General features: G+C 46.6%; 1 protein-coding gene across 4 annotated transcripts in view; it reads right to left on the bottom strand.

The window, feature by feature from the left end:
* Positions 1-15,318, bottom strand: part of PAX7 (paired box 7) — a 153,777-nt gene that overhangs the window by 71,961 nt on the left and 66,498 nt on the right. For all 4 annotated transcript variants that reach the window (XM_038377128.2, XM_038377125.2, XM_038377127.2 and 1 more), the window contains exon 5: positions 13,405-13,604. In XM_038377128.2, the coding sequence (XP_038233056.1) occupies positions 13,405-13,604 (200 nt within the window). The remainder of the gene's footprint in view (positions 1-13,404; positions 13,605-15,318) is intronic.

Genomic DNA, 15,318 nt, shown 5'->3' with positions numbered 1-15,318 from the left:
ACAGTGATGCTACATAAATCATACCGTGGGGCATGTGCTTGCAAAGGAGCGGGGGGCATGGCATTCCACCCCGGAATGCCCAACCAGTCACGGTGGGGGAAACTCGCCCCTGTGAGGAAAACCCATGCGCCAGGCCTGTGCACCAAGAAGCCTATACACCACTTAAGTCCACCACCTATGGGTGTAAGTGGTGCATAAGCCTCAGGTAGACCTTCTGCATATGGGGTGAACTTCCATCACTGTGATTACCAACACTACGGTCATGTAGGAATCCAAGCTTGCTCATGAATACAGAAAAAAGTTATCTGAACTTATTATTTGTATTTTCCTAGTGTCTAGAGACTGTCAGTTGCCATGAGGGCCCTGTTGTACTGGGCTATGTACATACACACAGTCAGAGACAGTCCCTGCCCTAGGGATCTTTTGTTCTAATTAAACAAAGGATGGGAGAAACAAAGCATTCTCCTCCCCATGTTACAGATGGGAAAATGAGGTACAGAGCGACTAAGAAGCCTCCCCAAGTCATTCAGGGAGGTTGTCGCAGAACCAGGAATTGAATCCAGATTTCTTGCATACCAGGCCAACACCTTACCAACAAAACCACCCACCTTCTGTCTTAGCAGCTCAGACAGATTTGGTTTGAACTTGGGACAAAGGTCAGAGCTGGTTCTTATTTAAACTGAACCCATGCACCCAATCCTGCCAATACTCGCACTCGATGTACTAGCCACTTGTCTGTGCACCCAGTACGGCCACACGGCCAAGACAGCTGCCTGCCAGGGGAGGCTGGACTGAATTATCCCAGCAGACATCGAGATCTGGGTCAGCTCCCACAATTTGTCAGACAAGGAGAAGGAAGGGAGGTCAGGAAGAGCTTCTCATGGGAAAGAAAGGCCGCTGTGTTCCTCCTCAGCCTAATGAGGACTCGATGTTGGAGGAAGATGGATGGGATGAATGAACTGGTAAATGAAAACAGGGATGGAACAATCAAGTCCTGCCCTCAACCTCAGACAGAAGGGAAAAGGCACAACATGTGTTTGCTTCCACATGTTCAAAGAGTTGCAGAAATCAGGGATGGAAGAGACCTATTTAGTCATATATGGCTCAATCACATGAAGGGTCTACTGAAGTCAACGTGGTGACTTACCGGCATAACTAGGGATGCCAACCTTTCAGGATTGTCCTGGAGTCTCCAGATTAATCTTTAATTAAAAATTATGTCATGTGATGAAACCTCCAGGAATATGTCCAACCAACATTGGCAACTCTAGGCATAACGATTGCTCATGTGACTTAGGTTTTGCATGATCGGGTCCTTAATCAACTCCTAGGGACCAGTGCAGGGTTGCTTCCTATAGTGAATTTTATGTGTGTGTGTTTTGTCCAGTCCCTCTGTAAATGTCCTGAACAATCACCAGCTATTCAACTGAGAGGGTTGAAGGTATGTTCTCAGAATGGTGGGGACATGGGGGTGGAAAGGCACTTTTTGGAGCTGACTGGATGAGCTGAGTTATTGTTCCTGTCTTCATGTTTGCTTTTTAATGCTGGTGGGGGGATTATTGTATTGGAAATGTAATTGCCAGGGTCCCTAGAGCCTTTGTATAATTTTCTTTAGCATCATTTACATTCTAATGACATGACAACTAAATAAATTACCATGGCCCCTTTCTCTGATCTACCATCAAGAGCACAAATTTTGAATACATATGCCTGAGGAAGGATGGCCCAGTGGTTAGAGCACTAATTTGAGACCCTGGTTCAGGTCCCTGCTTTGATACAGGCCTTGGGCAAGTCACTTGGTCTCTATGTGCCTCAGTTCCCCATCTGTAAAATGGGGATAAGGGAGTTGCACAGTAAAGCTAGTGAGATGCACAGATAACAGTGCGGGGGCCATATAACTACCTGAGACTGCTAAACAGAGCTACCCATATGCTTCCTCTGCCAGACGATGAGAAACGCAGGAAAGACAACAGAGAGGTACATGCACCGCTCAAATTATCATCAAAGGTTATTTAGATTTTGACAAATCTCTACAGATTTAGAAAGTGGCTTATAAATATGTTTAGGTCATAAGCATGCACATTTGAAGCAAGGCATTGTATTTACCTGTACAGGTATTGCTACAGAGCAAAAGCTGTGCACAGGCTACCCTATACGAACTAGCTTGAATCCAGCTAGCAGGGTAATAATACCAGTGAACAGAGCACAGTGAAGGCTTCAGCTCGGAGTACAAGTCTGCCATGGACCCTGGGTACATACTTGTCTCACGAGCCTACCCTGAAGCGTATGGTCACTGCTGTTATCTGCGCTAGCTGGATTCAAGTTAGCTCCCGTAGGCTAGCCTGTGCACAGCTTTGGTTGTGTAGACAGACCCGATGTCTGTACAGCACCTTGCACAATAGGGCCCTACCACTTCTGGGTGCTACCACAATATAAATATTAAATAATATTATTAGAGCTGATCGAACTATTCTTTACAAACAAAATTATCCAATTAATGTAGCTGGTTTTTCTCTTTGAAAATCCTAGTAACTGTGAATGTGTTAGTTACTTGTAAGTATCTACTGAATGGGTTGGACTGTATAGTATGGACTGTTTGCCGACTGTTTACTTCAGCTATTCACTATTTACCATTAGTTATTCAAGATGTGTGACTGGTCATCTATGACATTGTTTTTGATCCTTGATTGGATACCTGAAATTGTTTTTAAACAAGAGGATAGGGAATAATGAATAACAGAGAATGAACAACAAATAATAAATACTATTGTCCATTCATGAATACAGTCATTCACATATAAGTACATGTGTTAATACAATGAGTAACCCATTTCTCAAGCACTTTTGCAACCAACATTTCATCCATCTGCTTATATGGTCCTAATCACCATAGTATCCGAGCAACTCACAATCACTAATGGATTTTATCATCAACACTCCTGTGTGGTAGAAAACTATGATTTCCATTTTAACAGACGGGAAACTGAGGCACAGGATAAATTAACTTGCCCAACATCAGACAGAGATCTTCTGTTTGAATCAGGAATTGAACCCTTGGCTCTTGAGTCCCAGTCCAGAGCACTGCACACCAGTGAATCCTTCCTACTCATCTTATGAAGGATGTTACTAATATCTGCATCTAGCAAATAAAAAGGACTAAAATTATGGCTGGACTGAACAGCTGTTTGGAATATGAATGAATGTTTGCGAACATTGTTTTGCAGTATCTTCCAGATCTAGAGCATATATACAGAATTTCTCAATGATCATTTCAGTGGTCAAAAGAAATGCTGTTAAGTAAATAAAATGAAGAATAAAATCACTGTTTTCAGTTATCTATTTATCTCCCCTGCAAACTATATGTCCTGGGGATAAATTGGGAAGCTGAAAGACACTAGAATAAATTCACTGATGGCATAAAGCAGTTGCATAGCAGTGAGAGGGTTTTTTTTTTAAGTGCCTGATCTCTGCTTGAATACTTGCTTCTTAGATGGCCCAATCTTAACAGTGTTACAGTTGCATTTAAGCCTTCCAAAACAGGCTTTGATGTACACACCTCACTGAGGTGAATAAGGTGTTGGGAAGTAGATTTCCCACTGCTATTGTTTGGCTGGCAATAGGGTTTAACAACAGAATAGCAGCACATTGATTTACATTGTGGAGATTTTCTTTGCAACAGAAAAAGCTATGAATCTTCTACAAAAATAGCTTCAATGCTGTGGGAAATAGATAAAAGATTAAAATATCTTGGCAAACACCAGGCTTGATTCTAAGAAATATTTTCCATTGTTAACCACAATGAAATCTACTAAATTGGTGCCCTAGTAAATAGCAGACCTGCAAAATTGGGGTAATTGCCAGGAGAACAGATTGAGTGCCATGAATTTCACTGGCTTTAAGCAATGGATAAGTGGCCCATTTATTTGCTTTAAATGGCACATGGGATGGTGGCAGAGGTGGAACTAGAGGTTCAATTTAGAGAAGGGTGTAGCTTATCTGAACCTTTTTGGTCTGATAGTTAAAGTAAAGTAATGAAAACCATGTTCCAGTGCTTATTCCATCTGAACTAGTTTCTCCATGTCTACGCTGCAAGCTTACGCTCAGCACTAAACCAGTGTGAAATGGATCACCACTTGATGCTGTAAATTACCTCCCGTGTTCATTTCATATGGGATCCCTTGCACTATGAAAGCAAAACAAGTTGATCTTGCCTAATTATAGGTCCAGTTCTGAAGTTCTTATTCAGTCCTGGCTCCCACTGACTTCAACAGGAGTTTTTCCTGGACTAGGACTATAGGATTGGGCCTGTGAAGGGGTGTATAAAGTCTTCACTGACAGGAAATACAGACTAACACGGCTGCTACTCTGAAACAAGGCATACGCAGTCATCAGAAAGGAAGCCTTGACTGTCCAGTGGATGCCTTATGCTATTACTTTCTGGGGATCTCCTTTTCACAGATTACAGACCATGCGCCTCTCCAGTGGCTGCCCACGATGAAAATCACGGACTTGAGGATCCTGTGTTGGTACCTAGCCCCACAACCATACAGATCCCAGGTGTCCCACAGAGCTGGCCCGTGCAAATGCCGGTTTCTTTCCTCGGAGCGTGGACACTGCAACTGACAAGCACATGACTCCCCAGGGTTGTTTCTGAGGGGAAGGGTATGTGACAGGGTGTTTAAATCCTGCACTGACAGGGAAGGGGCTTGGAGGCTCCATATGCACTGGCCCTGTCAATCATGCGGGAGGAACCTGCAATACACAAGGGGAAGTCCTATGAAAGGAATGACTAGAGTAGCTCCTGGACTAGCAAGATGAGCCCTCACACCAGAAATCTCCCAGCTCTGCAAGGAGTCCTGCAAAGCTCAGGGGTAACCCCGCTAGGGAGGGACTGACTCGGCTACCCAGCCATAAGGACTCCAACAAAGCTGCCATCCAGGCATCCCTGAAGTTAGGCGGTGCATTGGATCTTTTTTGCCTTGTTACTGACCTCAGGAGGGGCTTGGTTTGTGCAGAGCTGGACTTTTGCTTTTCCCCCACCCAGAAGCAAAGTCAACCTGCCCACAAGGGCAGGGCCACTACCAGGAGTAAGAGGTGGCCTGCTGGTGGCCTGTTCTAGGCCAACGCCATGCTGGAAACTGGGCATGGCAAGGGGCCCCAGCCCAGCTGGGGCGACACCCCTGGGAGGCTCTTTTTACAGGGCCCACTATGTTTTTTGTAATGTTTAATACACTTAATGAAGTAGGAGAGACTCTATCCAGTAAAATCCCCTCCCCTCGGCCTCAATCCCTTAACTAGCACCTTTCTGTTTCCATTTGGGGCTGTGCCAATTACAAGGACTCTGACGTATATGTCAGAAAGCATGCATGCAATTCTAAGCTCATCCTCGGGTACTAGGAGATGAGGGACATCCTGGCAATTCTTATAGATGATCTTTAACTTTGCCAAATCCACGTGGAGAAGAACTGCCACCATGGTTTGGGTGACCTTGGAGAGCAGAAGATTTGAGATCCAACCTAGTGGCTACTAGACAGATGTGGGGCTTATTTGGAGAGTGTGGTTTGGGGCAAGGGAGTTGTGGGCTTTCCTTTTATTGGACCCATCTCCATTTCGATTTCTAACTCAGTCTGGGGAGGTGGGAATGACCAGCTACAATAGAATGAGTAATTCAGAACAGTCCTTACTGGCTTTTCAGAGTGGAATGCTCCTTTAAACTTGGCTGGGCGAGTGTTCTAACCTCCCCCCCGCCCACCCGACCTTTTCCCAGGAGCTGAATGTTGACTGGCATGTCTGTGCATTTATTTCATTGTGGGCCTCTCGCAGTGCATGGGCACATACAGGAAATGCCGCTGACATGGCTGCCATAGTGCCAGGGGCTGCTCTGTGTGGGTGCCCCCGTGTGTGAGAGAGCCATTTAGCTGGCCGCGTGCCACAGTGCATGAACACGCCAACCCGGCCTCTGCCAGGAAGAGTCCCTGATCCTGAGCATAGCCTCTCACACAGTTCCTGAGCACAGTCTCCCCCGACTGCTGCCAAAGATACAGGGCAGCTGTTGTGTCATAACCTCATAGCAGCCCCCCGTGCAAGAAATGCAAAAGAGTCAAACCCCGTGGAAGAAAGAAAACAGTCTCCACTGACCTTTGAGAATGAAGGGATTGCATTAACAGAGCCCATTTGGAAAAGTCTCAAAGAGCTTTAGAATCAACTAGTCAGGCACGCTGAATTAAACTCAAGCAGCCTCACATGTCTCAGATTAACGCTCAGATCTGGGGAAGACATTGACCATCTCCACATGACGCTTCCAAGTGCAGAAGGTCCTCATAATGAATACTACCAGACTGCAAGACTAACAGACTGGGTGTGGTAATGTCTTTTATTGGACCAACTTCTGTTGGTGAGACAGACGAGCTTTTGAACTTACACAGAGCTCTTCTTCAGGTCTGGGAAACTAACTCCACCTTATATTTAGTTGTGACACTCTGAGTTAGTTTCCCAGACCTGAAGAAGAGCTCTGTGTAAGCTCGAAAGCTGGTTTTTCTCACCAACAGAAATTGGTCCAATAAAAGATGTGACCTCACCCACCTTGTCTCCCTAATATCCTGGGACCAACAACCACGCATATAACAGACTGCCACATAGAGACATACAATCCACTGACCACAGAGATTTCTGACTGATAGAGTACTGGGCTCCCCAGGGCCTTGACACATTGCAGGCTGCTGGAATCCTCTTTTACCTGCTGGGAACTTGACTCCAGACTAGAAGTCTTTCTATAGCTGGAACAGGAAAGGGACTGGATTCTATGGGCCAGACACTCAGCTGCTGGAAATTGGTATAGCTTCATTGAAGTCAATGGATGCCATTTCAATCAATGGAGCTATTCTGATTCGAACCACCTGAATCTCTTGCCCTGCGTTCCTGCATTACTGAATTATGCAGAACATCATTCATTGACTCATTTTGATGGAAGGAGAAACGGAGCCCAGTTGTTTGCACTGGGCCATGTGCATCATTGCCTACTTTTGAAAATGTTTTCATTGCTCAAAGCTCCAAATCAGCTGCGAGGCCGGCGGCCACTTATTCCCCATTTGCTTTCTTGGTGCTTTCTGGTGAATTTTAGCTTTTTTTGGTGCTTTCTGGTGAATTTTAGCTTTTTTTGGTGCTTTCTGGTGAATTTTAGCTTTTTTTCTCTGTCTTTTCCTCCAGTTATTCAACTAAGAAACCCAGAGCAGCACTTAGCTACCACAGTGATGTGCTCTTTAGAAATGCTCCTAGATAGATCAGCAGACAGCATTAGATCAGGGAGGAACCATGATCCCAAGAGATTGGGCACCAGACGGAGAATCAAGACTTCTGAGCTCTGCCATTTGCTTCCTGTGTCACCTGGGGCAAGTGACTTCAAGAGCTGGTTGGGAAGTTTTCATTTTGAAATGTAAGTTCAATTGAGGTAAATAAAATGAACTAAAAAGGTTGAAATTGAAAGGAATCATTTTGAAATGATCAAAATGCAATGTTTCAATCAACCTGCTCCAGGTTTTGGGGGTTTTTTTCAGATTTTTTTGGCTCATGAAAATTTTTGAGTTGTCGACATTTTGTCCCGATTTGGGATGAGAAAAAAATTCGAAATCTCAAAAATTTTTACAGAATGGGAAAAGCATTTCCCACCCAGCTCCAATCACATCTCCTTTCCAGGTCTCAGTCTCTTCATCTGTGCTGTCAAGCTCCTAATGTTTATCCAGCTTCCTGAAGCACTTGGAAATGAAAGGTACTATACAAGCTCAGTTCAGAAGGAGACATTCAGCAGCTTGCAAGTGAGTTTCACGTGACCTGGGACTTGCCTATCGGAGAGATGTCCCCTTCTGCGACGCTACATGTCTATAGTTGAGATCAGTAGAGGTATCTGACCTAAAACCCCCCTAGTTTAAATGAGAGGAAGAAGCTAGTGGACATTTTCCATGAGGAGGCCCTTGAATCTTGATTTGAAATCCCCGACCCCCACCCGGTAGCTTGATTTTGCTGATATTCACAGCACAGTCCAAAGCCCCTCTTGTTTTCATGGGCAGGGGGAGTGAGACTTGGAGGCAGAATGAGGAACCTATTTACTCTGTTGATTTACACCAGCTAAGGATCTGGCCCTAGAAGCCTGGACACCTGATGGTGGTCACTAACCAGGAAGTTAGATGCCTGTAATTAACTGCGCCCACAGAACTAGATATTGAGTTTAACCTTGGTCCCAGGAAGCCTACTGAAAACAAGGCACCGTAACAAAGCAAAGAGTTCACCATCATTAATCTAGGTTTTATAAGACCTCCCTGGCTCTAATCCAGTGTCAGCTCAGGCCCTCCTGCTACCATTGGGATCAGCAGCGCAGATGCCCCAGCCCGGCCTCTATGCCATGAGGCTAAGGGTATGTCTACACTTCAAGCTGAGGGCATATTCCCATCTCAAGGATATGAATTCTGATTGGGCTAGCGTGCTAACATAGAGTGTGAGCAGCAGGAAGGGCTAGCCATGCTGAGTATGGGCCTTACATCTCAGACAGGTCCGTACGCAGGGTGGCTAGCCCCTCCCACAGCTCACGCTGCTGCAGTTACCCTCTGTTGGTAGTGCACGAGGCTGGATCAGAGCTACGGTACGTCTCCTTGAGCTGGGAATGACACCCCCATCTGGAAGCGCAGACATACCCTGATTAGCAACCAGCACTGCAATGACCCCACCTTGGTACGGGGAGCTTGACTGGATTGGGGATTAAATGCAAACACTTGGCAGGCGTGGTGCCACTTGACTCCAGTGGTTTGGTTGTTTGGGGTGGAAGTGGGGGCAAAGGAAATGAGAGTGACCCAGAAAAAGGAACCCCCCAAGTGTATAATTGGAGTAGAATACAAGGACCCTGTCCTGTTCCCATTCAAGTCAATGGGGGTTTTGCTGTTGCTTTCACAGGCAATAGGTTCAGGCTCTAAGAATCTGATGCAAGACCCACAGACATCAGTGGCAGCCTGTCCATTGACTTAACACCCCGCTAAATGGTATCTTGGACCCCGTCGGTGCCAGCATGCTGGACCCCTGCACCCTGACTGCACAGAGGTAACTATGGCCCTATCAAAAATATCACTCACTATTCCATGATCTTCTTAGCAGATGAGAAATAGGAGCCCACAACTGGTTCTCCCTCCCCCTCCCCTTGTTCTTCAGCTGGCAAATTTTTATTAGCTGTCAACGTGTCAAACTTCCACTTAGCAGCTGCACGGCCCGCCAAGTTCCAAAGCCTTGCCAGTGACTTTAACAGATCAAGGGGCTTCTCAGGTGGAGGGGAGTGGGTGGGTAAGGGCTCAGGGATCAGAGACACTCAATGGGATAGGGCAGCGTACACCTAGGAAAGGCATTACATATGTGAAAACAAACAGTGGAGAGAGAAAGAGTGAGAGGCAAGAGGAAGGGAGATGGCAGAGGGACCCTGTTTGTTCTGTGAGACTGTGTTTGTACAGTGCCTAGCGCAATGACTGGGACTCCTAGGTGCTACAGTAATACAAATAATAATAAGAAAAGGAGTACTTGTGGCATCTTAGAGACTAACAAATTTATTAGAGCATAAGCTTTCGTGAGCTACAGCTCACTTCATTGGATGCATTTTTCCACCAAATGCATCCGTTGAAGTGAGCTGTAGCTCACGAAAGCTTATGCTCTAATAAATTTGTTAGTCTGTAAGGTTCCACAAGTACTCCTTTTCTTTTTGCGAATACAGATTAACACGGCTGCTACTCTGAAACAAATAATAATAGTAAACATCTCCAAAGGACATGTTGTAGCTCCACCACAAGTTATTGTGCTTGATGCCAGAATGATTGGGTGAAATTCCACAGCCTCTGTCATGCAGGAGGTCAGACTAGCTGCTCTGGGAGGCAGTGGGACCCATGGATAAGGCACTAGATGGGACTCAGGAGATCTTGGAGGCTGTGTGACCTGAGGCACTTCACTTCTCGGTACCTCTGTTTTCCTCCCACCCTTTGTCTGTTTTGCGTTGTAAGCTCCTTGGGGCATGGAGTGTGTGTCTGTCTATCTGTGTACAGCTTCTAGCACAATGAGATCCCAATCTTGGCTGGGGCCTCTAGCCATTATTGTAATATTGCTATAACTACTGTTAATAAACATCCACTCTGGCCGCAGACTCTGCGAAGAGAGGGGAAAAGGGTTGTGGGTCTCTTCCTGTTGTGTGTGTGTTTTCCACAAGAACTTGATTGACTGATGTTTGTGGCTCCTGAGAGCCAGTGAAAGATCCGCTCTGATATCCAGAAAATTTTACAAGGGGCGGCAGGCTTAAAAGCGGTGGGAAGAAGCCGAGCCTGCCAGGATGTCGGAATGAAAAAGCCATCAGGAATGTGCCTCAGAGAACAGCTGCTCCTAGAACTCTGGCAGAAGCCTTCCCCACAAGCTGCCTGGGAGCCAGGAGAGGGATTCGGAGATCACAGCTTGAGCCGAGGGAAGGGGGCTATTTATTTATTTATTTGGTGGGGTTTGCTTTCCTCCACCCCCTTGTCGCTCCGAGGTCGGAACTCCTCGGAAGGAAGGAACCTGCCCCGGGTTCACAGCGCAGCCCTTCCAGCTGCGTGGGTGCCTGGATTAGAAGACTTGGCAGGGGCTGTGGGGAGGAATCTGAGTTCTCTGGCATTTCTTGGGCTTTCCCTCCGCTCCCGCGACTGGCACCACAGTACACTGAATTTGGATATATTTTTCACCGTAAAAACGTGCATAGGGGTCTTTGCCCCAGTAGAATTCTCCCTCCGAGCACCATTCTCTGGGTTAGTTTGGCCCACTGGCACCTTCTTACTTCTCCTTGTTTCTCTACTAGGGTCTTCCCATGTCCACATCAGCCAAAGTAAATCAGGACAGGAGCATGCAACCCCCCTTGGTATTTTATCTCCAGCACAAGCCCCTGCCATCCATACAGCCTGCTCCCAAGCTGGGTGGAGCAGGGCTTGCTTCAGGAGCAGGTAGGAGAATTTTCAAGAGGTCAGAAGGTCTCGGGATGCAAAGATGACCCCTTCTCTGCTCCTGCTTTCGTGAAGATGCCTTCTTGCTGGCTAGTGGCTATCATGGAGATTCAAGGACAGGAAGCCCTGTGCTTCTGGTCCTGAAGAAGAGCGCTCAGACATTGCACAAACTGGGATCCCAGCAGGGTGATTTTGCTGGCCTTGCCCAGAAGGAAATAAAGCAGCATTTAGGTGATGTAGCTGCTGTGTTTCTGCTCTCAACCAGTTACCGTAGACTGGCTTTCACCACCAATGTGCTGTAAACCAAGAGGATGAGCAACCCAGTGTAATGCAAAGAGAAGGATAAACTCTTGGAGTAGAACACGGCCTGTTCCAATGCTCACTGCAGGCAAGGGGAGTTTTCCTTGGGTTTCAGTGGGAGTTGGATTGGGCTCATCATGCATAAATGGCATTATTATTGCTAAAATCTCAGGAAGACCTTCTTAACTAAGGTCAAGTCTAGAATCATAGAATCATAGAAGATTAGGGCTGGAAGAGATCTCAGGAGGTCATCAAGTCCAACCCCCTGCTCAAAGCAGGGCCAACCCCAACTAAATCATCCCAGCCAGGGCTTTGTCAAGCCAGGCCTTAAAAAACTCTAAGGATGGAGATTCCACCACCTCCCTAGGGAACCCATTCCAGTGCTTCACCATGCTCCTAGTGAAATAGTGTTCCCTAATATCCAACCTAGCCCTCCACCACTGCAACTTGAGACCATTGCTCTTTGTTCTGTCATCTACCACCGCTGAGAACAGCCGAGCTCCATCCTCTTTGGAACCCCCCCTTCAGGTAGTTGAAGGCTGCTATCAAATTCCCCCTCACTCTTCTCTTCTGCAGATCAAGTAAGCCCAGTTCCCTCAGCCTCTCCTCATAAGTCATGTGCCACAGCTCCCTATCGGTCTAATGTCCTCTACATCTCCTCTGCTGGGGAAATACAGCCTATGTTCATGGGGAGAAGGTTTCACTCTGGCACAGGGTCTTTCTTCTGTCTCAAGGTACAATGGGTCAGATCTTCCCTCCCCAGGAAAATAATAATAATCCCTCGCTCTTATATAGAGCTTTTCATCAGTCGATCTCAAAGCGTTTTACAAAGGAGGCCAATATCATCATCTCCACTATACAGATGGAGAAACTGAGGCCCAGAGAGATCCTGGGTGGCTCAAGGAGACACACTGCAGTCGTTGAGCCTTTGCTACACCCACGTGCTGTGAATCTGAGCCCGCAGGAAAAGCCAGTGGGAGCTGAAAAGACACACACGAAACGCTGGGAGCTGTGGAATTGCCGGCTCTTCATCTCTTTTGATGGCAGGGGCAAGACCATGAACCGAGTGCATGTCCGAGAGGTGTGAGGCCTGGTTTTAGGAGGATGCAGCCCTATGGCCGGGCTGGCCTGGGGGTGATTAGCACAGGGCCTGTTCTTATTCTGAGGAGAATCTCAGACAGAAAAATGCTTGTTTTGCTTCCAGAAGGTCATTTAACGGAAGAACTATTTCCCTGTCATGAGACGGGGTTGCTTGTTCCCTCCCTCCTGCCTCTGCAATTCAACTCTGGCCTCGACACACAGAGCCCCCGACGCTGAGCCTGAAACCTAATAGCGCTGCCCACACTGGCTGTTGGGTGTCTCCATTTCACTTCTTTAACCCAGCACAATCCTCAGCCCCCCCCTTCCCTTTCCCCGGGGGACTCTATTATACCCACCGATCTGTTCACACTTCTTATCCCTCTGCATGTTTGCACACACTGCTGACCCAGCCTTTATCTGGAAGACATAAGGGCCTACGTGCGGTGTTCCCACAAGGGCTATTAATTGTGTCGATGTCATAGCTCTCTCCCTTCCTCCTCCTCTCCCCTTTGCTCCCTCCCCCCATTGCGAATTCTCAGGAGATTTGAAAAAAGAAAAAAAATTCACACGCAGAATTTGCAGACTTTGCAAAATATGATCCAAAGCCTTGGGCGGGGAGAGGGGAGGCTGAGGCATGGTAAATGGTAGAAATGACCCCGGACACTCCTAGGTAAATGGTATACAGCCCCTTCCCCACTCAAGGCACTAAGCATAGAACTAAACACCCCATCAGCTTTGGGAAAGTTTGGATCACGATCCCAATCTGGATTGAAATTTTGCAGCTGTCATGGGCCAAACTCAAATCCCAGATGGGAACATCCTTGGGCTATGGGGAAACTTTGGATCTGGATCCAAACTTTGCATCTCAGACCCAAGTCACAGAAATGGAACATCCTCCGTGTCATCTTCCAACTTTCAGTCCCTCCTCATCATGGATAAATGATAGGGCCCCCTTCTCCTAGGTCAATGGACCTAGAGAGTCCCTTGGCTGCTGTGTTATCTGGGGACTCAGACATGTCCTGACTCTTGTCCTTACCTGTACTCGGGCCTCTGTGAGTTTGGTCCTCTGGGCTAGTTCCTCTCGTGTGTAGATATCTGGATAGTGGGTTCTCTCAAAGGCCTTCTCCAGCTCCTCCAGCTGCTCGGCTGTGAAGGTGGTCCGGCTACGGCGCTGCTTTCGTTTCAAGGGTAGGTCCGGTTCAGACTCAACATCTGAGCCTTCATCCAGCCTGTTACCTGGCGAGGGAAAGAAAAGAAGGATTGAGGCTTAAATGGCAGAAAAGTCAAAGGAGAAGCAGGTGCAGAAACAAGAATTAAACAGCTACAGAAAGGGAGAAAGAATCCAATACGGTCATAGAGTTTAAGGCCTGAATAGACCACCAGATCATCGAGTCTGACCTCCTGTAGATAATAGCCTACTAACACCTCCCAGCCACCCCCACAACCAGAATTAGAGCAATTCTACAGTGATGGTGTCCACCAAGCCAACTTCTACTTCTGGGTAGAGCTGGTCGGGGATATTCTATAAAGCATTTTTGTCAGAAAAATGCTGATTTGTCGAAACTGAAACTGTGGGAAAGGATCAGCTCTGATAAATCTCCTGATTCGAAAATTGTTAGAAAAAAAAGAAAAGTTTCCAAATGGTAGAAATGTCCCATTTTGATATTTTTGAACCAAAACATTTCATTTTTCAGTTGGGAACTATTTTTCATTTTGAAATGTTGATTTCTATTTTTTATAAAAAGGTTCAACATAAAAAAGGTCAAAATTGAAAGGAAACACCTAGAAATGATCCAAACATGTCAATTGACCCAGTTTGATTATTATAATATTTTTCAGATGATCAGTACGTGAACATTTATGAATCCTTTGTCCTGATTTGGGACATGGAAACAAACGTGAAACCTCAAAAACTCTCATGGGGCATGAAAAGAGTTTCTACTTCTGGCCTGCCCAGAGGACACAGGGCTGCTGGCTTGATGCTGATGGAAACAGCATCTCTCATCAGAAGCTGAGTGAAAGTACATTCTCTATAGATGCCCAGAGCTGGGTAGGAGCTTTAAGTGGAGGGCAGAGGACCTAGCACCACTAGCTTGGGCTCTAGGACCCTGCAAGGTGGATAGTCCCAGAGCTCAGGTTGCAGCCTGAATCCAAACAGTCTACATTTCAGTTAAACTGCCCCTTAGCCTGGGTCAGCTGGTGGCAGTTTGATGCCCCTTTGTGACAGGAGTTTAGGGGTCTCGGTTTAGTTGCTTGTGAACAAGCATCCATTTTCCCCAAAACCCGCCACAGCCAATGCTCATTGTTGGCCATCTCTGCAAAAAGACCATGAGCTGAGTGAATTCCCCTGTCAACCCTAGGGGTGGTCCCTTCTGGTGGGCATGATGCACCTATGCTGGACACAGTACATAGGAAGATTTCACGGCTGCTGCCCTGGCTCCACCTGTCCTGTGGATAAAGGGAGGGTTTTGTTCTCCAGAATTGGTAATCCAGCATATGTACCAGGACCAAATTCACAAGAGACAGAGAAACTTCGCATCCTCAACAGTAGCATTTGGCCCCCTGATTTCAGTGAATAGGACACCCCTGGGCCCTGCTTTGGGGGAATGATAATGAGTCCATAAAGTAGCATTTTTTACTGGCTAAGAGCACCTTAAGGGAAATGCTAGGAGTTTAAAGAACTCCCACTAGTTTCAAAACAGCTCACAGGGAAAAGTCCCCTGTTAAGTCAGTAAGTGCATCTCCTGTCAGCATGGTACAAGGTTAAAGGGAGTCACAACTCACAGAAAAGGTCCTCGGCTCTTGGAGGGGGAAAGCAAACAAGTTTCTGTTGTTTGCACATGTTTTGACTACAGTCCTGGCTCTCACTCTAACTACTCTGTCTTCATTATTAAGTCTGATACCCCACCTGCTACAGTCTTTTATCTGGGAGGGAGGGAGGGAGGGAAAG

Source organism: Dermochelys coriacea, chromosome 18 (assembly GCF_009764565.3).
Source record: "Dermochelys coriacea isolate rDerCor1 chromosome 18, rDerCor1.pri.v4, whole genome shotgun sequence".
Lineage (NCBI taxonomy): Eukaryota > Metazoa > Chordata > Testudines > Dermochelyidae > Dermochelys > Dermochelys coriacea.
The sequence above is the reverse complement of the archived record's forward strand: the minus strand, read 5'-3'. Positions and strand labels throughout refer to the sequence as shown.